General features: G+C 40.8%; 2 protein-coding genes across 3 annotated transcripts in view; both read right to left on the bottom strand.

Annotated features, from left to right (window-relative positions):
* Window positions 1-16,347, bottom strand: part of kcnab2a (potassium voltage-gated channel, shaker-related subfamily, beta member 2 a) — a 100,528-nt gene extending 84,181 nt beyond the window's left edge. The window contains exon 1 of one of the 2 annotated variants that reach the window (XM_039799153.1): window positions 16,234-16,347. The gene's annotated coding sequence lies outside the window, so the exon portion shown is untranslated. Of the gene's footprint in view, window positions 1-7,538; window positions 7,666-16,233 lie in introns of those variants that run through there. The other variant, XM_039799155.1, reaches the window with a different exon arrangement.
* A 341-nt stretch (window positions 16,348-16,688) lies between these two features.
* On the bottom strand, window positions 16,689-22,906 carry park7 (parkinson protein 7). The gene is made up of 6 exons (XM_039799158.1): window positions 22,693-22,906; window positions 21,616-21,717; window positions 21,281-21,340; window positions 19,498-19,567; window positions 17,578-17,664; window positions 16,689-17,207 (listed from the first exon to the last, which is right to left on the bottom strand). Exons 1-6 carry the CDS (start codon window positions 22,780-22,782, stop codon window positions 17,047-17,049), a joined length of 570 nt encoding a protein of 189 aa, XP_039655092.1. The 5' UTR covers window positions 22,783-22,906; the 3' UTR covers window positions 16,689-17,046.
* Window positions 22,907-23,236: the final 330 nt, after the last annotated feature.

Below are 23,236 nucleotides of genomic sequence, written 5' to 3'. Positions count from 1 at the left end.
TCCTCTACCCCCGCTCTGCTCTTTTTCTTTTCTTTCGCTCCGCACTGCTCCGCTCCACGCTGCTTCTCTCTGCGCTCAACTAAATTTTTTTTTTTATCTTCGCGACTGAGTGGCGTAATAGTTGCGCGACACAACGAATCGATAATGAAATTCGTTGCCAACTCTTTTAGTAATCGAATTTTATCGATTTTATCAATTCGTTGTTGCAGCCGGTGGAAATCTAACGCTAGCCAGCCACCTGTTCACCAATCCTGCTTGCAAGTGTCCGCTCATTAAAGGGATACTTCACCGATTTAGCATTCAGCTTTGTATCAGTAGAAACCCGATAGTATTTCTGAATGACCATGCCTCCCTCCCTCATGTCCCCCTGAGACGAGAGATTTCTGCATTTGGGGCCTGGAAAAATCTTTCCGATGACGTAAAATGACGATTTTTGCGTCATTGGAAGATTTTTGGGCCAGAGGCAAAGGGACTACAGCCAGTAGTAGGATCTACTTCCGTATGTTTTCAACACGCCCACAGGGGTTGGACTGCCGAAGTCTGGCCGAGGTATTCAATGAAAACGACATCAGCCATCTTGAATCTTCGCTAAACAGGCTTTCGGTTTTCAGCAGAAAACATTTACAACAATTATCTGCATTCAAACTACGGACGGTGTGAACACCCGGAATACATCGGTACAGATCGGAGAATATGGAGGAAACGTTATTACAGACGCAATACCGCACACTACGTGAGCTTCGCCTCGCACGGAGACCAGCGGTGTACGCTCAATGCCGCTAGCCGGCTAGGGGCATCCTCATCGGCTAGGTGGAAAGCTAACGCTAGCTGTCCACCTGTCCCAGCCATCCTGCTTGCAAGTGTCTGCTCATTAAACAACAAGCTGGACTACATCCTCCTTCACCGAAACTCCTGCTGTGTTTTTGTTGTTGTGGAAACATGCCTGAACAACAGTGTACCGGAACCGGGACTATCCAGCTACCAGGCTGTTCTCGCCGGCCCGTGGAGGTGGACTGGTGTAGAAATAAAAACCAACTAGCTACTGCTAACTGCTGGTGGAGCTTGTGACTGTTAAATGCCGACCATTCGACATTCCACGCTAATTCACGCCTGTGTTTATACTCCGTGTTTAGCTACACCAATGCTAGTATGTGTAGCTGAACTTTTTACGGATCCTGCTTGCAAGTGTCCGCTCATTTAGACCACAAACTGGACTACATCCAACTTCAACGACACTCCCAACGCGTGAGTTCAGAGACTTTGTGTTTTTGTTGTTGTGGAAACATGCCTGAATAGTGTACCGGACTGTCCAGCTACCAGGCCTGCTAGCCCTCCGAGCTAGAGATGCTCTGTCGCCGGGTAAAAGAGGTGGGCTGTGTTAACACCGAGTGGTGCAGAAATGTGGTGATTTGTATCCATTTAACTGCTAACTGCTGGTGGAGTTTGTGACTGTTAAATGCCGACCATTCTACATTACACACTAATTCACGGCTGTGTTTATGCTCGGTGTTTACAGCCCACCAAGCGCTAATGCTAGTATGCGTTAGCTGAACTTTACGTAGCCTATAAAGTGTGTGTACTAAATGTACCCTGTTTCGTATGTCGTTTTTATATAATTTCGTTTTTATATATGTTAAATGTGTAACACCACTTGAGTCACGATGAAACGTTTCGTGTATATGGTTGAAATGATAATAAAACACACTTGAGTTGAGTTGAATGCCTCTGTCGGTCTGTCAAGCGGTAGGCGTGGCTTGGGAGTGGACTCAAAGCAACGAAGCAGGTGCATTCTGGGATTTGGTGTTTTTCATCCATATAAGACCAAAACACATTTTCTGGCTTTTCTCGGCCTAAAAGGCACCAATTTCAATTTTTTTTTCACATTTCTACTACATAAGTGACCCAATTTAAAGATATATTCAGCTTTCCAGCGGTGAAATATTCCTTTAAACAAACTGGACTACATCCAACTTCAACGAAACTCCCAACGTGAGTTCAGAGACTGCTGTGCTGTGTTTTTGTTGTTGTGGAAATATTGCTGTGGACTATATATCTATGGCTGTGGACAATCCAGCCTGCTATCACCGGGTAAGACTAGCTAGCGGAGGTGGGCTGTGTTACCCCGGACTGCCTGTTGCAGAAATGGGGTGATTTGTATCCAACTAACTGCTGGTGGAGTTTTTGAGTGTAAAATGCCAACAATTCTAGCTACATCCCACGCAAATGTACGCTGTGTTTATACTCGATGTTTATACCACAGCCCACCAAGAGCTAATGCTAGTAGCTATGTGTTAGCCTTCTTTTATGGCTTGGTTGAATTCTAATGTAAAATGCGGTCTGTTATTTCTTGATAACAGACCGCTGCTAAGGATAACACACCGTTGCCATGCAAAAGCAGAGCGTTGCCATGGACGCAGTTTTGTTCACTCTGGAGGACAGCTATCAATCAATCCGCTGAAAGAAGTCCGGATAATGTATCAGCTGTGGCCAAAAAAAAGCATGTTTTAAATGTGTAACACCACTTGAGCCACGGTGAAACGTTTTTTCGTGTATATTGTTGAAATGACAATAAAACACACTTGTTGAGTTGATCGTCTCACTGTCTGTCTGTAAAGGGTAGGCGTGGCTTGGGAGTGGCCTCATACAGCAGCAAAGCAAGTGCATTCTGGGATTTGGTGTCTTTCATCCATATGAGCCAAAAACACATTGACCCTGACCCAATTTAAAGATATATTCAGCTTTCCAGCGGTGAAATTTCCCTTTAACATGCACAGTATGTAATCTACGCTGCACCCAAAGAAATCTGTCAGGATATGGTTCAAGCTCCGACGCGTAGCTCCTTAAATGCTGCAGAGTCTTTGAGCATGGCATAAAATCCTTATCAAGTCCAGGTCTGCTCACTGGCAGTTTTCTGGGGGGGGTCAAGTGAGAGGATTACTTACAACAATCAATAACTTGTTACATAATACATACTACTGTATATCAAACCCAATTCAGCCTTCTATGCATAAGAAGCCTGATTCACTCTCCCTATTATAGTTTGAATTTTTAAAAAGGGAACGATTTAAGATACCAATCGTATTTCCTGCTAACTTCCTATCTCCAGCAATTCAAACTATGTATGTGAAACTGATCCCACCTTGCTTATAGTAGTTGCACAAACCAATGGGCCAAGAAACCCCCGCTCTCAAAAAGCAGGGATTGAAAATCCACTTAATAAAAATACATTTTATTTATATAGCGCTTTACATGGTACTTAAAGACACTTAGTACTTAATGTTATTGATGTTTAAACAACATTTATGAAACCAACTACCTCACTACTCATAGATTTAAGTGTAAAAGCAAAGTAAAGAGTGTGTTGGGCAGGAATTAAAGTGAAGATAAATGTATGTCCCGTTTTTTGGCATTTGTGTCATTGTGGTTATTAGCAACCCTAGCTGCACCTAGTGCTGCTAGAAGGTTGATGGTGAAGAGTGCAGGGAATTCCAGATTTGTTCAAATTTGGTTTTTAGTAATTGCTTTGGGCATCAGATAACCGAACAGGTGGCTGAGCAGGTAGTTGGGCTCGGAGATGACGCCTTCGACTGGAACACAGCCCAAGTTGCATCATGTGTCTCAGACAGCTTGAGCCAAAGGAAATATTTAGCACTATGGTATCAGTGTATAGATGAGTCAGTGCTTAGACAAGACAATTGAAAGGTGTAGTAGTTTTAAATTTTTCAAGCCATTAGGAGCACAGCCAGTCTGAACTTATATAATTAAACACAGTCAGCAAAGAAAACAGTAATTTATCTCAACTCATGTGTGACATAGTATGCAGTAATGATGATGTGCCTGGTTGTTTGCAAACATTTTCAGCAAAATGTGTATGTATATATATATTACGGTAATGAAAAATTGCACATTTTTCATTATCTGCCTAGTTTGTGGTAAGTGATTTCAAAGTACTTCTACTTCCAAGAAATACAATTCTTAGATGTGATCTTTCTTTTTACTTTATTGTAAGTAGGGTGTTCAGATTCAGTTTCCTTTAGATCTGTATTAATGGACTTGCCGTGTGTGTGTGTGTGTGTGTGTGTGTGTGTGTGTGTGTGTGTGTGTGTGTGTGTGTGTGTGTGTGTGTGTGTGTGTGTGTGTGTGTGTGTGTGTGTGTGTGTGTGTTGCACAGAGCCTGAGGGGACAGCTACAGCTTCACTGTTGCGCACCACTGTCCCTGGCCTTTCTCTATGAGCTCAAACTCAGTCACGGCATCTCCAGCTTCTGCTTCGAGCCAGACTATGGCTCCACAGCTCGAGTCGCTCCTCTCCAATTATGACACCAAGCATGGCGGGGCGTCTGCCAGACAGTCTGATGAGGCCACAGCAAGAGATCTTCACCCACACTCACAATAATAACTAGACTTTAAGAGTTTCCTAGAGTTGAAGGCAAACCACACCATGTCCATTCAAAATAAATACAAGCATTTATTGTTGCCTTGTATGAAATAGATAAAATGATGCTGGGTAACAAATGTTGCACCATCTGTAACTGGTGGCCAACATAGAAAAAAAACTGCACATGACTAGGAACACCGCTAACATCCACTGTTTCCATAGTTCTACAGACAACAGTAAACACACTCCCAATCATCGCCTTCCAAAATGTCCTACCTATGACTCCATGTTCATACTAAATAGTTGAGGGTTGGCTCTGTGGTACCTATGCTTAATGTCATAAGACTGTAGTCTGTGTGACACTCTGGAGTAGTGGTTTCCCTAGGTTGACTTCTTTAGCCTGGCGCTGGCGAATGGGTCAGGTGGCGGAGAACGGAACCAAACCTCACTACCGAGCCCATTTGTACCCGTTAGACTACCGACAATAACACACTCAACTGTCCTGCTGTTATTATAGACATGTGAACTAACCACAGACAGTTGCCTCGTTAATGGACTCTAGGCAGTGCGTTGCTGCAGTTCACAGTAGCCTACACCGCTGCCGTATGAATATAGGGAAAACACTTTCTGGACTGGCAGGGGTTGCCGTTGGCCTGGCGACCCGCCAGGCTTGTGCAATTATAGGTGAAACACTGCTGGAGCTTTGCCAGACAGTTGCATAAGGGAACGGTGATCCTCCTGTGATCATGCCAGGTGCGTGAGTGGTTGCCCTCCTCAATACCATCTGGAAGGTTTAAGAAACAACCAAGCTATTACGTGTAACCCATACCTTCCTGATGCTATTGCGAGGTATGTGTTGAGGCCCCAAAAGGATACCAAAATGTAATTTCATCACAAACACGTACATCAACCTCCATCCTTCCTCTCTCTACACTCAACTATGCCTGATCCAGGTCAAGGTGTGAACAGAAAGATAATAAAGACCAATTGAAATGGTCCAAGCCAACCTGCAGGGTCTTTATCCTGACCCATCAGAATTGCCTGATTTATTGCTACATACTACTTTTCCAAAGTCTACAATCATTCAAGGAGATGAGAAGAATATACTTTAACTTAAATTGATTTAACACAATTGCATTTGTTCTACAGCACAACGTGGTATCGTGACTTTGCATAAACATACACGCCAACTTTCTTAAGCCAAGTGGCGTGTTATCTGTACGCATTTTGAGCTATCCGTTTGTATGTCTACACTGTATACAGCGGACGTAAACATACACGCCACGTGGCGTGTTATCGCTTTCTTGCCGTGTTATCACGAGAATGTATTATCACGAGAACAACGTGTTATCGTGAGAACGTGTTATCGCGAGAGGAAAGCTAAGGTTGAGTTTAGGAAAAGAAGAACCAGTTGGGTTTAGGAAAGAAAAACGGGGTTGGCTTTACACAAACAAGAGAGCCAGGAAATGCCACACGTGGGACATGATCCACGCTCTCCTGGGTGAACGTCCTGTGTTTTACCCATCTGCCGCCCCAACCAACCTCCCTACGCGGATTTTCCCTACAGTGTAAAGTCACATGCAAACGCAAGGTAATGTAAGTCAATGGAGGCCAAACAGCATTGATAAACACGCTAAAAAGCGAGTATGCGTCTTTATAACACGCCAATAATGGCATACGAATTGGCGTGTCATACATACACCATTTCATGAGATCAGTCTGTACAGCAGGTGAATCCGAGAAAGCTTTCATGCAAGATGCTGACCCTCACACTCCTACCAGTAGCAGAACCGAATCACACACTCATGTGAATCACACATTTTTTGAAATGTGCAAAATGTTAGATGTTGACTTTATCCATTGAAAGTTGGCTAGTACTTGTCATGGTTATTGTTGTAGAATATGTGACATTTTATAACACAATTTTTAAGCAATTAATGCCAAATTGTTGTTGTAATATTTACATGATTTTATTGTTGTACCTCTACAAATATGAAGACAACCAGTAATAGACAAAACAGAATAAGCTTGCAAATTATTATCAATCTACATACAACACTTAACACAACCGCATACATGCAGTGGCATACACTTTTGCCTGATATGGAGTTGATTCTCAGGTCCACTGGGTATTGCTGATGCTGAGGAGAAGACCATTAGGCTTTTAGTACTACAGTCTCTGCACGGTCTCACTGGAATTGCCAGAGAGAACACAGCAAGTGACAGGCATTAAGTACACAAAATTACAAGCTCTGAGGAATTAGTTTGTGACTTATTGTAAAATACAAAAAGACACACAATCCTGGATCAGCTCCTGAGTGTAAAGCAGTACAGTATTGACTGATGTTTCAGACTGACAACAGAAGAAGGTGATATTGCTATAATTTTGGCGTTGGGCAAGAATTCCATAATAATCTTTCAGCATATTGTAATTTAAGTGGTCTAAAAGAAAACTAGACTTCTGCACCTCCTCTTGGCTCTGTATTCAGACTTCAGAAAATATGTCCATCACAGGAGACTTTGGTCAATCACAGGTCATTTCACACAGAGAGAGAGAGAGAGAGAGAGAGAGAGAGAGAGAGAGAGAGAGAGAGAGAGAGAGAGAGAGAGAGAGAGAGAGAGAGAGAGAGAATTCCTATTGGCTGTTCTGAGCATGCATTGCCCGTGCGACAGAGAGGGTAGAGGGAGAGCTGCAGGAAAATATCTCACTGTACTTCAAATCTGGCATTTTTTGCTTTCTTCCCACTGCAGCTTTAATATTAATACACAGATAATCTAAAGACATGGAAGGGAAAAGCCTTGGGCTAGTCTCACATATCAAATCTGAAGTTCATAGTGGTTATGCCATAGAAATTTTACCTAGATACACAGCAAAAATCCTCAAAATAACTTAATGTTAAACAGTACTATGCAGAAGTCCCACCAGACTGCAGAAATACAGTACGTCGGCAGGATAGGAAAGCAGCAAATACTGGCTTCAGCTTTAAAAAAAAAAAAAATGTGTGTGGATCCCAAGTGGATCATTTTTTCTTTACAACACAGTGTATGATTGATTACAATTATTCCAGGACTGAAGGAACTTTAGCAAACAGTTGATGCTGCACAGCTAGCAGATCACCATGGGACTGCACAGCATCTGCACTCGTGTGTGTATTTGCTTACCTTTAATAACATACAGCAGAGAAGCACTTTGACAGTTATTCCAGACAACAAACAAGCTGATTAAGGTAATAATCTTCCTGTTTTGGTTTAGGGTCCTCTTTTATACGTCAGATCAGACCTTCTTACTTCTGCTAATTGTACCTGACCTACGGACAAACAGAATAAAATGCAGAAAGTGTCATGTGCATCGTTGACTTTTGAATGATTACTTTAATGAAGTCGGTGCTAATACCGATCCATTTATGGCCATTACCAATACATAAAAATATACTTGTATATTTATGAAGATTTAAAGCTTGTATATAGGCCTACTTGTCCCCACATAAAGCCCTGCAGACATATTCTGTTTATGGAAACACTAATTGCAAGAGAAGTGCAGATAACCTAATAACAGAATTATAAGTGTAACTTTGGACAGCCGAGTTCAGCATTTCTCATTAACCTTCGCATTTAAAAATGTTCTAGATAAAAGTCTAAAGTATCTATGAAATCACCATGTCATATTCTCTTCTAAAAATAAACTAACACAAATTAAGTGTGTACTTTTTGCTAAACAATGTCTCTGGCAAACAAGTCCCCCCCCCCCACCCGAGTAATTAACTGGGGTAAAATTGTTGCTGAAGACAAATACACTCATACTGATCAGTTTAAAGTCTAAAGTTTCCTCCCCGTCTACTTAAATACCTTAGGCAGCAATACCAAAATTGAACAGCATCATTCACAAAGTCACTTTTTTGCGTATCAGTTTCATGACTAGATGTTGTGATTCTGTTTCATTATGCTAATGTAGACATTGAGTGAATATGTTGAAAGAGTTAATCATGCAAAGTTTCAAGCCCAATTTGGCATAAAATGTCTATTTTATTGTAGGTTAAGTATCGTAATCACTGACCTAATAGTGGTTCCAAATTCTACTATAACCAATAGCTATAATTTAGATTCTATTTTAGGTGAAGTGCCAGAGATCGACAAATCTATCCATTCGTTGCTGATGAAATGTTGACACAAAAAAAATCCTAATTGTTTGTAAATTGTCTTACCTTTCAAAATGCATTTGCCAAAGTGACTCAGGCAAACAAATTCTGTCTTTGTTGTCTGCAGGCCAGTGCAAGGGGCGGATCTAATCAGGAGATGCAAAGTGCAGCTCTCTAATTGCATCATTAGCTAAACCAATGACTCAGTCACAGTGACTTCAGCCTTCACCTCCCCCCGCCATTCCCTCCTCTGCCCCATCCAGAAATAGGGAGTCAAGCCTCAAGCTCTTTACTGTACAGCTGCTCAAGCAGAATAATTCTAACATGTTATGTGCAACAGCGCAAAATGCTAGCGTTCCAGAAATATCCAACTGAAAAACATAGCATTAATGAGGGTGTGCTATAAACAGGTCATCAAGACACCATTAAAGTTTGTCTTCCAGGGAGTGGCAACGGTTAGTACTTCATTTCGAAAAACATAAATAAAACATATCAACTCAGGCACACAATGTAGTGATGTTGCCTCAACATGACAGGTATTGCCCCATCTGAAATGTTGAAGACTGTCATTGGGCAAACAACTAGCCAAAATCTTTTCACAGAGTACCCAGAGGTAACAGTCATACATTCATGATTTTGTAGATTTGGATTTTGATGTGATTTCAACAGTAAACAATGCTCTCTTGATGCACTGTCATGGGACAGGGCCTCGCAGTCTTGGATGGCTCACTTGGTTGTACAATTAAAAAAAAGCCACCTGGGCCGCATTTCCACCTGGTACAAAAATCTGATCTAAGTGATCCGATCACAAGTGGACAGCTCTAAGTACATGTGTTCCCACCCGGCAGCAGAAGGGGTCTCCAAATGTGTCTTGAGTGACCACTTGTGATCGGATCTTACTTCCCTGCTCTATATGCAAATAAATATGTACATAATTATAGTTTACCCATAGTAGGTCGGTAGTCCCAGGGCTCTGTATTGCGATTGTTTCACTCGCATTTGCAACTAAAAATACATGTGTGCGAACTGTAAAATGTTTTTAGTATGGAGTTATATTCCTATGTTTATTCAAGAGCACATTCTTTCAATTTGAGAGCATTTCTCACTGATATTACGTTCAGATTTTGTAATAATTTCCCTCAAAACCTTGCTCTCACACTCAAATAGTCACTGCACGCGCCTGGATTTGCTCTGCTTGTGTGCAAACTTTCTGCTTGGACTCAGATATGTTTGACTGGATAGATTTCCTGCTTGCAGCTTTGGCCCTTCTCCTCGCACTCAGACCGATTCTGCACGCTTGCAAATCTTCTCCTCTCAGATCTCTCCTGTGCTCTTGGATTTTTTGTGTTACAATCCTACCAAAATTCTCCAACAAATAGAATGCTAAGTGTAGTGTTGACCAATGAAATGATCCATGCCCCGTTGAGGGTGCATTCACTTTAGAACGTCTGTTAGCGGACGGCTGCTCTGTACCCGAGATTATTGATTTACCCCCGCTGTCCATTGCTTTATTATTATTATTATTATTATTATTATTATTATTATTATTATTATTATTATTATTATTAGTAGTAGTAGTAGTAGTAGTAGTAGTAGTAGATGTCAACAATGTGCACAGGATGGTCTACGCTCTTTCACCTGCACCCATCAGGAAATGGGAGAAAGCTTTGAAGTGGGACATAATTTATGTCCACAACTACGAGGGTGAGTAACATAAATTAAGCACATAGCATATGGCACTAGCCATGTCCCTGGGGATTTGGCTAATTTCATGTTAGAGACAATAGTTAAACCTAAACCATAATATAACTTAAAAGAACACAAGAAATTGGATTGTTTGTGTCAGTTTTTGCATCAATGTTATGTGTTGTTCATCAGAATTTAGTCTTCATTCCTTCATATAACATTAGTCGGAAAATAAGGGATTCATATCGGTCAGTATAAAACGTAATGTTAACTACAATTTCACCACTATAATAAAATACAGATCTAGAAATTATATACTTTCTTATTGGCTCAATTTCTTAAATAGCAGTTTTTTTTTTATTAATACAAAGCAAACTGAACAGAAAAAACAAGTATTTTTTTTTTCCTTTACTTTCTTTTCTTCCAGTTGGGGCTGAAGGGCTCGACCACTGTTGAGGTGCTGCATCATCGCAGCACAGTGTCTTATCACCAACCCATGAAAGCTACAAGTCCCCCTGCTGCTCCAGATCTACCTACTGTACGGCTGGCTACAGACTACAACCATCTGCAAGTTTTGTTTGTAGTGAACATCATTAACAGCTGCACTTAAAGTCTCTTGGGGTCATATGGGACTCGGTTGTTCTCCATACACTAGATTATTTTTCTGTTTTGTTATATAAGTAGGCTACAGACAACACTAAGTATCATTACTTAATCACAGTATATGTATATATATATATATATATATATATATATATATATATATATATATATATATATATTATTCTGGTGTACACTGTTGACTTGACTCCCTGCTATTGATAATACGTCACTTTATGCTTGCTACTACCTCATAACTTTACCTTAATTGCGCTTGTATAGTTAATTTATCTTCTACTAGTTGTATATACCTCCTATTTAATTGAATTACTCTTAATTTGTGTTGCAACACCTGAAGTATCTCTCTTGTGAACACTACACTTATCTTTATTTTAGTTCATATCATAACCCTGCTCACAAACTCACCTGTACCTGGGTCATCCGTTTGCCAATATCAATGTTCCTGCTACAGTAAATCCTACAGGCAAAGTGTACTGCTTCACAGGAGCACCATACGCTTTTTAGGTTTTGTGTCAAATATTGTGCAGTTTGTTATGAATTACTCATTGTTAAAAAGGTAAATTAAAGCCATTTAACAACCTGCAAGTGATGGCTCTGGTAAATTTAATTGTACTTTTTTTTATAAAAAGGTTACAGAACATTTAATTTGTTGCAAAATATGAACATGGCTTTAATAATATGTATGTTATTGCTCTGAAAATCTACAATGATTTAAGAAATATCAGTGATACTTATCAACATTTATTGAATTGATTGTATATGTCAGCTGACATTACAGGCACCTATTCATGTAAGCAGAGAACACAGTTTATTCTCTCTGTTATCACTTGGATTATGCAGGTGATGGTGCAGAACGGGTGAAGTCTTTGTAGATCTCTGGCACTTTGAGGACAGACAGATCCAGCAACTCTCCACTGTTGTCTTTGTATAGTGTGCTCCTATTTAAGACAAAGTCATAGAAAACAACACATAATATATTAGGTGTACATAGCTTTCTTTAACATCATTACTATCTTACCTTACCTTCTCTGCTTTGGTTTTGTGGACATCACAGTCATTTTCTCTCCCGGGCCTTGTTGTGCACCCTGTGAATTTAAGCAAGATAAAGAAATGATACGTGTATGTAACATGATGTGTGTGTAGTAGTTTCAGTATTTGAATTACAATTACATTATTATCAAACGTTCTTGGTTTATGCCACTGCTGCCTGCCCTCTGCACACAGGTGAGTACAGGGGGAACCCATGGGATTTTGAGTTGGGAGTAATTTACTGACTGGAACAACACAATAGTGTGGTTGTACAACACTGGTCCATGCACACAGCTGTGATGCAGCTCCACAGGGGTACTAAAGTCACACCTGGAAGAAGAGAAACCGAAACAAAATACTTGTTCTTTTCTATTCAGTTTGCTTTGTATTAATTTCATTAGGGTAAAAATAAATAACTGCCATTTTAAATAGTGTTTTATTATAGTAGTTAAATTGTACTTACAACTTTCTATACAGACTGACATGAATTTTATTATTTTTATACTAATGTTATAAGAAGGAATGAAGACTAAATTCTAAACTGACAACAGTGATGCAAAAACTGACACAAACAATCCAGTTTATTTTGTTTTTTCAGTTATATTACGGTTTAGGTTTTACTATTGGCTCCAACATGTCTGAAATTAGCCAAATCCCCAGGGACATGGTTAACCAAACGAGGAAAAAACACAAAGTGGGTTCATTAAATACACACATACTATCCGTCATATGTCGTTCAATCTAGCTAAACAATAAAAAGTACAAAGTTAAGTACAAAGCACCATATGCTATGTACTTAATTTATGTTACTCACCTTCGTAGTTGTGGACATGATATGTCCCACTTCAAAGCTTTCTCCTGTTTCCTGATGGGTGCAGGTGAAAGAGCGTCGACCATTCTGTGCACATTGTTGACATATAATAATAATAATAATAATAATAATAATAATAATAATAATAATAATAATAATAAAGCAATGGACAGCGGGGGTAAATCAATAAATTCTGTTACAGAGCAGCCGTCCGCAACAGACGTTCTAAAGTGAACGTACCCTCAACGGGGCATGGATCATTTAATTGGTCAACACTACACCTAGCTATGATTGTAACACAAAAAAAATCCAAGGGCACAGGAGAGATCCGAGAGGAGAAGATTTGCAAGCGAGCAGAAGTTGTCTGATTGAGAGGAGAAGGGCCAAAGCTGCGAGCAGGAAATCTATCCAAGCAACAACATATCTGAGTCCAAGCAGAAAGTTTGAGCACAAGCAGAGCAAATCCAGGCACGTGCAGTGACTATTTGAGTGTGAGAGCAAGGTTTTGAGGGAAATTATTACAAAATCTGAACATCATATCAGTGAGAAATGCTCTCAAATTGAAAGAATGCGCTTTTGAATAAAGATAGGAATACAACTCCATATTTTAGCAACAAGTGTGCAAACAACCTAACATTAGGGTATTTTTAAACTTGTTTTTTGCAAATGCGGCAGGCAGTAGCTCCCATGAACTTTGTTAGTTTTAATTTGTTGTCTTTCTGTCTTTGTTACTGGAGCACATATAGCGTGTCTCAGAGCTATTATATTGCGCCGAGCCTGCAACTGCAGCGTTGTCTGTGTGGGGTTTTGCAAAGTAACCACAGTTGCAACCACTTTATCGGCAATGCTATCCCCGTTAACTGAATTGAACCGCAGAGTGGATGTCTCTCTGCCGTCCCCCCGTACACGTAAAGCCACATACACATGATTTGCGGTGAAACTGCCATTTTTTTCCTATGGGGAGAGCGGTGGAGACAGAGGAAGCGCTACCCTTGGTGTCGCACACCACTCTGGATTGCCATTTCCGGTCAGTGCATAACGGCCATGAGCGATTTGAGACAACATTAACCTGTTGAAATGTACGCACTACACAAGTGAGTACATACAGCGTATTACATGCAAGTATACTGACGAAAGTATCCGAAATGAGACACACCGTCAGTGTGTTTAGCTCTCAGCTCTCTTAAAGACTTTTTTTTAGGCCTTTATTTATATAGGACAGCTGAAGACATGAAAGAGAGAGAGAGAGAGAGAGAGAGAGAGAGAGAGAGAGAGAGAAAATGACATGCAGCAAAGGGCCGCAGGTCGGAGTCGAACCCGCGGCCACTGCGTCGAGGAGTGAACCTCTGTATATGGGCGCCTGCTCTACCAGGCGAGCTACCCAGGCGCCCCTCAGTTTCTAAAAAAAAAAATCTCTGTGGTTTGAAGTTTAGTTTCTACATATATCATTTCATGTTCGCTTATAGGAGTCGCGTTAGATAACTGTTGACGAGTACCCATTTCCTTATTTTGCTGCTTTAAAAAAAAAACAAAAAAAAACGGGACTTTTATTGTGAAAAATTTGAATGAAATGAAACCGTTCTACCGTTTTACAACCACTGCTTTGACTGCTTCCTTCAGCGCTGTCTGGCAATCTAATAATAATTATATACTGTCGATGCTGGCAATTCGCATACGTTGTGGAATAAGAGCAGGAATGTCTGTAGTAATATCCTACATATTCGTGAATTCGGGGATGTTTCATGAAACTAAAAATAAGGAAATTGTCTACCAGTGGCTGCCTTTTTCAAGGAAACCACGGGACACAGCGTCGGGGACATAAGAGCAGGCAGCACAGGAAAAAAAAAAAAAAACGGACAGATCCAAAACACAAGATTCACTCTCAGTCATGTCTGTTGTTTTGTGACATGAGAAAATGACTTTGAATGAGTATGTAGTTCCGCTCACAGTTGAGTAGGCGTACTATATTCACTGCTAAAAGAATTTGGTCAAGTGGCCTAAAACTAGAGCTGGGCAATATATCGATATTATATCGATATCGTGATATGAGGCTAGATATCGTCTTAGGTTTTGGATATCATATTGCATAAGTGTTGTCTTTTCCTGGTTTTAAAAGGCTACATTACAGTAAAGTGCTGTCATTTTCTGAACTTACCAGACTGTTGTAACTGTTCTATTATTTGTCTTTACCCACTTGGTCATTATATCCACATTACTGATGATTATTTATCAAAAATCTCATAGTGTAAATATTTTGTGAAAGCATGCAGTCAACACTACAATATTGTTGCGGTATCAATATCGAGGTATTTGGTCAAAAACATTGTGATATTTGATTTTCTCCGTATCGCCCAGCCCTACCTAAACCATTTACCAATGTGGTCAGAGTAATCAGATCTCAATGCGTCCTGGATGCACTCCCACCTCTACTTAGAGCTACTCTACTTAGAACTTGTGATCAGATCACTCAGATTAGATTTCATACCAGTTGGAAATGGGATTTTGATTTGCCCTCTTATTTTAGAATAACCCTGACTTGCAGTGGTTCTGCATACATGACTAAGAGGCGGTTTCCCAGCAACTGAAAATGCAGTCTACCAGAGAAAGAACTTTCTCTGTTTCCTGTCTCTGTTAAGAGAAAGAGGTGATGGTAAAACCTCTGGTATTTCCTGTTATAAGGGCTCAAACGCAAAAGAGAGCACAATATTGACGTGTCGATGAAGATCTCTCAACGGTAATGCAATTGCTATGCTCTGCTTAGATTAATGAAAAACACGACTGTCCATGTCTTGTGAGGATAAATCATTCAAATAATGACAGCTATAGCAGCGTGACCTTAACTTCAGCATTATGACATTTCACGTGGTCGGGTTTTTAAATTACATTGCATGCACAAAAAGATCTTTCAAGTTTTCGTATTTAGTTAGTTGCACGTGTTTGACAGCGCTTTTTCATTGTTGTCACAGTGATGTTTCTGATTGATGGAGTAAATAACCTGGCCTCTGCCGCACTTTGTTAGCTACAGTGAGTGTATGCAGCACAGCCTGACTGCAGCTGCTGCTGATGATAGAGAGCTTCTGGAACTGACGTCTCCACATCGGGTCGCATATGCGGAACGATCTCTCAACGTTAAAGATACGGTGTTCCAAGTGGTTTTACTAGTGTGTACTCAGTCCTAAACGCGTCTTTTCATTGTGATTATGTAAACGTTACCTCAGGCTAACATTAGTATATTTGATTTGAGACGCTGATGCCAATCCATTATGCCATGGATTACAACGAAGTTGAGGCTCAGGCTCACAATTCAGCACAATCAGCAGGATAATCACAGCTAACAAAAATGATTCCTCATCATGTAGCTAGCTAACTTGTATGTGTTGCTGTCGTGTTATTCCCGTTACAATGTTATGTTCATTTTGACACCATCAGTAGCTAGTTACCGTGATTAACGTCGCGTAAACTGTTCTGTCAACATAAATTAGCAGACATGAATGCTATTTCGGAATAACATCACCGTCGGTAGAGTGAAGATAACCCGCACAACACTCACTGGAGAAAGCACACATGCTCTTACCTTCGCCGAAATCCTTCTCTTCGTTTTTCACTGTGAAGACCCTCTGGATTTTGTTGCTTTGACACAACTACCACGCGCTGCACCAGAGCCCCGCCCTGCTAGCTGCGGGCGAGCTGCCGTTCGTCAATTAGAATACAACTGCAGCCGGGGCGAAGCTTCTCATTGGCCAGACCACATGTCAATCTATTCGGATTCTGCTTCCCGCGTTCGTTCTCTTAATACATCCATGGTTCTAGCCATAGACAGTATGGTTCTAGCACTGAATTTCGCGACTCAGAGCGTCACAGAAACGGCCAGAAAGGAACAAAACCGCGGCGCATCTGTACCTGGTGGAATACGCCGCTAAGATCCAATCACAGTGCATGCAACTTATATTTAGGTGTCAACAATTGCCGACATGTGAAAACAAGTCACAGTGACCTCCGGTTTATAATGATACGTGGAGTAAGACATACACCGTTTTATCCCATTAATATTTAATGTCAAGTGAAACAATAAAAGCTGTCAAAAACAATGAGCAACTTGTGGAAAAACTACAATGTGACAAAATAAATTTAATTTAATTTGGAAAGCCTGTGGGTCCATATTTTGTTTCTTTGTTAAAAAACAAATGGGTGCCATTCGTAGTCAACCAAGGAAGACAATAACCTGTCAGAACAGAAACATCTTTACGGTATGTCCCCCCCTGGGGAGAATGATTTGTCACTTGACTTTGACCCTTTGTGCCAGCTACATTGGATTAGCTGTCTCAGTAGTGCAAGTCTTGTATAGAGGGAGGTGCTGCTTGCAGGATGTAAGTGAACACGGCTACAGTCAGTCTTTCATAACGAGAGGAGCCTTGACTTGAGCTGCAACCTCAGCCCCCATAAGTTCCTCTACAATCGTCAGGGCAAACTCGAAACTGGTTCCTGGCCCACGGCTGGTGATGTAATGTCCATCCTTCTGTACTCGAGCCTCTGAATATTTATAGTGGTCTAAAAAAAGACAAAGAGCAAAACCATAAGGATGATCACAATATGAAAGCTTTAAGCTACAGATTGAAAGCCACACCAGACATCACACTGTAATATATGCACTTAGGTACAGATAATCTATCACCATTTTAACTGACCCAGTTCTAGTAGGTTCTGCCAAATTCTTGCATCTGCTTTCAGATGGGTGGTGTGCTCTACTCTACTGCATAGTGACATGATATGCCAGAAAGAGCTAGGACAGCACCATCTACTGCCTTTTACAAATAATTACAAGTCGTCCTGTTCTGAGTTAGAGCTGCAAATGTTAGAGTCACTAGCTGTACATTTAACAGTTTTTTCACACGTTTGTTTGCATGAAGTGTTTTTTTACCTCCAGCCATCATCTTCTCCTTCATGGCAGGATGTGTAGTGACTGTGCTGCCGTACCCAATGCCATGTGCCAGAAGAGCAGTGGGACCTGCAGAAGAGCAAAACCGTAAGGTTCATTTAACGGCTTCCTGTGATAAAGTGACACTTCTTCTGTTGCTTGTGTCAATCCAGTTGATGCAGTTTAAAACGGAGTAAAAGAAGTGTAAAATACTGTACCCTCAAATCACGTTGCTCTAACTAAACACTAAATCAAAATACAGAAAATGCTGCATTTACATTAGCAATTGCAGTTAGTAAACAACATTATGTTCTAAAGGTGTCCTCAACAGCGCCATTGTTTCTAAGAATACACACATACAGTATACAGTTTCAGCCTCTCTCCAAAGACTGCACCACATTTAAGAGAGAGAGAAAAAAAAAAAAAGGAGAGGCTGAAGACATTGACTGCTGCTGCATTAACTTTGGCAACGTCCTACCACTGCAGTGAGCTCATCCAAAAACTGTTAATAAATAGAAAGTTATTGATTATGCTCCTTGGCTGCCTTCCAATGCAGTCTAAAGATTACACTTTCCCCTGGCAGAACGGCAGACTGCCAGTTAAAGCCAGGCTACTCCTGTTACAGCAAGTCCCCACCCAGAGGACGCCAGTCTGGGAGAGAGAGACCTTCTGAGAACCAGTCAGACAGAGAGGCAGACGTGGAGAGAAGGGTGATGATGGCCATCTTCCTCTTGAGGAATCTTTAAAAATAATGTATCCATGTTTTTTAGACATACATGTAACAAATATTAGCTTGAAAACAGAGAAATATACAATGTTAGACTTATCCTGCTAGTTCTTTTTTTTTTTTTTTTTTTAAACACTCATTGTTCTGGTTTTCAATCAAATCCTTTTTGAACTGACTTTTTTTCACATGTCGAGATAATCATTTTCATGTTAGGGCAGAATAATAAGTCTTGCAACTGGCCCTCTTGCTGGCAGGTTCATTAAACTGTATATTCCTGTGAGGATTTCAGTCATTTTCTAGGACACCCTTCAATCCACTTGGCTGCATTGGCCCCCGTCCCTATTCAAAATGTCCTTCCAGTGTCCTTTCTATGCATACGGAGGCTGTCAAATAAAATGTCAGCGCTTGTAGGTTCACTCACGGACAGTTATTAATCTAACCCTCTCTTTCATTCCAAATGCCAAAAAGGGGTCACACACAAATTAATAAAGCATGTTTTTCAATATTTGTTAACTGCATATTTTTCAAAATGTGGTTATGGTATAAGCCCTTTCAAGAGCACATCCAGTTACTAAAATACCAAAATCGGAATCCATTGACATGTGCATATAAAAACTGCACATTTTTTCTGTCCAAGATTCTATTTGCAAGCCAATCCAAATCCCATTTACTGGCACAACATTAGCTTGGTAGGTTTTAAACCACAATGTATTACATTTAGTGTTGTTCCTAGTTACACATGTTTGCAGATCTCATGATAGCATAGTGCATGGCTTATTATTTATATCACTGGATTGTCAAACTGGTTTTATTTGATATGGAAAACGACTGTGAGTACATGTATTGCTCTATTACTGCAAGCATCAGAATACACTGCACTGTATAGGTTGGGTAATTTAAATCTATTTGAATGAAAGCACCAACATGATGGTCACATTTGAGGTCATGATATTTTTAAACGTGTCACTCACTTTTGCTTTGCAGGTTAGGGTTATATAAAACTCACACTTGTCACCTGGTACCAATGCAGAGGTGACAAGTATGTGTGGGAATTTTCTTTGGAAATGGATCTTCGAGCTAATTAATTCCCTGCACCACAAAGGAAATAAAGCAAAACCTTAACCCATAGAAAAGGCATAACTATTAGAGGCTGGTACTGTATAATTATGACTTTGGTTTGTTTTCATAAACTGTACCTGCACAGATGGCTGCAATGAGGCCTTTTCTGCCATCTTGATCCTTCAGCACCTCCTTCACAGCAGGAGACTGCAAGACAGCATGGAAACCAGATGCACAGTGAGTCATTTGCAGGCCATGTGATTGTACAGTGTATATGCTGACTGTGGTATAATCATTGGAACAAACTGGCAATGTTTTAAACATAAAAAATAACCCATCATTGTTTCAATACAACCACATATTTATTAATCAAAATCAGGAGCAATATTTTTAACTAAACATGGTTTTTGCCTGATCTCATCCAATTGCACCTGACTGCAGTACGCAGATCGGGGTCGGGCTAAATGTGGGCGGAGCTAAACATTTGACTCCACCCCACGTTTGACTCCGCGCGGGCGCCATCTGGTGGCGGAAATCAGGCAGCACATTCTCAAATGTCAATGCAGCACCTACGGACTGCGATTATATATATATATATATATATATATATATATATATATATATATATATATATATATATATATATATATATATATATATATATATATATATAGTAAATAATGATATTTTAATTATAAAAAAATTATTATAATAAATCGAATCGCGGGAAACGAGCCACGGTCTCTGGAGGACGGGAATCGCGGGAAACGAGCCCCGGTCTCTGGGGGACGCGACTTGCGGGAAACGAGCCCCGGTCTCTGGGGGACGCGACTTGCGGGAAACGAGCCCCGGTCTCTGGGGGATGTGAGACAGCAATGGACGGTTGGGTGAAGGAAAACAACAATGGGGAAAGCAAACGTGACTTGCGGGAAATGAGCTCCAGTCTCTGGGGTGAAAGCATGGATGTATTAAGAGGTGAAAGTCCTGTGTTTTCCCTCAGACACACATTCTTCCTCTTCGGTTGCTCTTGGGCAAGTGGGCGGAGTCAAATGTTTAGCTCCACCCACGTTGAGCCACTCCTCGATCTGCGTAGTGCAGTCAGGGCTTACTCATCTCATCTATCAAATTAGTTTGAAAATATTGAATTTCATAATATCAAATAACTTTTACTTTTTGAGAACACTAAAAGAGTGAGCAGTCATTCCTGTATGCCAGCCCTTTTGGGATAGAGAATAATAGAGATTAAGTCAATCATTTTCGTCAATCAATGCTAGTAAGGCCCTCAAGTTAACGGCCCGCAAAACACATTTTCTCAATCAGCTTCTTACTGTGATGAATGGTGTCCTATGAATACAAAATCTTCCCCCAAAGTTGGAACAGTTTTTGTTATTTCACATCGATGTTTCTGTTTTTCTCTGGGCTCTTTTCACTTGTTTAAAGCGGGAAGATTTTGCAGAGCCATGGTTGCTGAGTCCAGCTTTTAGCTCCGCCCAAGACGATTGTGATTGGTTTAAAGAAATGCAAACAACCCAGAGCATTTTTTTCTCCTATCCTGCAACGTATGTGTGGAGGAGCCAGACCTTACTCCACAGCGCTGTGCAGATAAGTCTGACAATGCGAGACAAGATACTTCCATGAACCAATCAGGATTTAGCCAAATTGGAATCAGAATCTGTTTCTGGGCAACTGTCAATCAAATCTGACCAAACCACACTCACACAGTCTTGAAGAGGCAGGTGAGCTGAGTTTTTGAGTGTTAAACTATTAACAAGTTAAACAGGGATGTATTTTTCCTTTTTAACCTTTACCTTTGTTCGCTTCTTATTTAGTCACAAGTATTTAATGTTTTACTGAAATATTTAAAATGTTATGTTTAAAATGTAGCCTAAGCCATTTACAGGCAGTCAGAGTATTTCTCACCTCTGCCAGATTCTGGGCCCCTGGCATTCCTCCTGGCAGAAGCACCACATCGTATGGGCCCTGGGTGACAAACCATTAAAGATAAAGTGAAACAAGGTTTGATATTGTAGCACACTTAAGAATCACAAACAGGTTTATTGCCAGGTAGGTTTGCACAAAGAATTTTTCTTGGTGTTTTGGTACATATAACCATAAATACAGTGCAAAAATCAAGAGTGCAGGACTGTGCAAAATGTTGTCCAATGAATGTGCAAAACGTCACAAAGTTCAATTCAACATTCAAAATATACATTACAAAATACTAAATATGTTAGTAGATAGATGCTGAGCCCAACCTGTGCGCTGGCCTCCTCCAGGCTAGCATCAGGACAGATGACAACGTTTCTGCTGCACTGTACTGGCTCTTTACCAGTCAATCCTGCAACTGTCACTGCAATCTAAAGGTTTGGGAAGGTAATGTAAAAAGTACAGCATTAGCATAAAGGCACGACATGGCTCAACGGATGGACATTGCTGAGATAATAAAGCCCATCGCTTCCGCTAGATCCACTATCTATTTTTGGATGTATTATATTAACAAGGGCAATATGCGTTTCCTAGGATAGCGAAGGCATGACCCGCCCTACTCTGCCTCTGATTGGCTAGTAATCGTTACCTTCGTAGGTTGGATTGGTCAGGTTTAGGCACTAGGCGTGGGAGGCTCGTTCTTGGGGAGGCTCTGGGGTAAGAATGCCAAGGTAAGCCAATCAGAGGCAGGGTAGGGCGGGTCATGCCTTCGCCATCCTAGTAAAAAGAAATCTTCCATCTCTGGCTCTGTCCAGAACTATCCGGAGCTTAGCGCCGAGCTAGACTCTTTAAAGAAATACAAACAAGCCCGAGCATTTCCCTCCTATCCTAGAATAGATAGCTAGCTAGTTGGTGTAGCCAGGCCATGCTCCTGGAGATAGGTCAGGGGCAATGCGAGACTAGTATTGCTGATGGATGGGGACTTTAATTTTGAAGGCTATAAATGGCGGAGAAGTGTAATGTCGTTGGACTTTGACATTTAACTTGGCCTCTGTCTGCACTCACTTTAAAGGTTGTGAGTGCGTTAACAGTTAAATAGCTTATACAATTCTAGCAAAAATCAAAACTGAACGGAGAAATAGTGTTAGTACGGTTTGTTAACTTATTGCTCCTGTTAGTTAGCAGACTCACTTATGTTAACGTTAACTTAGCTCATTGCTCAACTCTTTGATTTCCATCGTTATCACAATGACAGTAACAGTTATGTCTTAACAAGGCAGTTGTGGGGTGGCTAACATTAGTATAAACTCAGCTAGTTGGCTAAACTAACGTTAACGTTAAGTTGATCAGTGGCATAATTAGCTAGATAGCTAACGTTACTGCTAGCATACAACAAGTAAACAAACCCCAGCTCTACGCATGATGTCCACAGGAATAACAGTTTCCATCTCCTCTGCACCTTTAGACAGGATCACTAACGCCCTCTTGCCTGCCATGATTAGCTTGCAGTTATGCTACTGTTAAGTGCAAAAGACGCTAACGCTTCAGTGTGTAACTTCCAGCAGCAACAACTGGCACGCTCTGCAATGAGATTCTGACTGGAGGAGGGTTGCCAGGCTGCGTCCCTCTATCCACCTTTTAAAGACAACGCAGGGTTGTGGAGATATGTCTGGCAATGCGAGACTAATGGAGCACCGTCTTTGAAAGGGGGATAGCCCACCAATAACAGCACACATGTCGGTTAAGTATGACCCCACCCCCCCGGTTTTATTATACCAGATCCACGTTGACCCCATTTATTATATGATGACCCTTTAACTAAACTAAGAAAATTGTTAAAAGGCTTAAACCAACGAACCAAAGAGACATGAACCGTAAAACGAATACAAATAACTTACACCTCCAAAAACAAACGCAATATGCTTCTGTCCTCTGCAGGGAAACAATAGG

The sequence above is a fragment of the Perca fluviatilis genome, chromosome 4 (assembly GCF_010015445.1).
Source record: "Perca fluviatilis chromosome 4, GENO_Pfluv_1.0, whole genome shotgun sequence".
NCBI classification, from domain to species: Eukaryota; Metazoa; Chordata; class Actinopteri; order Perciformes; family Percidae; genus Perca; species Perca fluviatilis.
The sequence above is the reverse complement of the archived record's forward strand: the minus strand, read 5'-3'. Positions and strand labels throughout refer to the sequence as shown.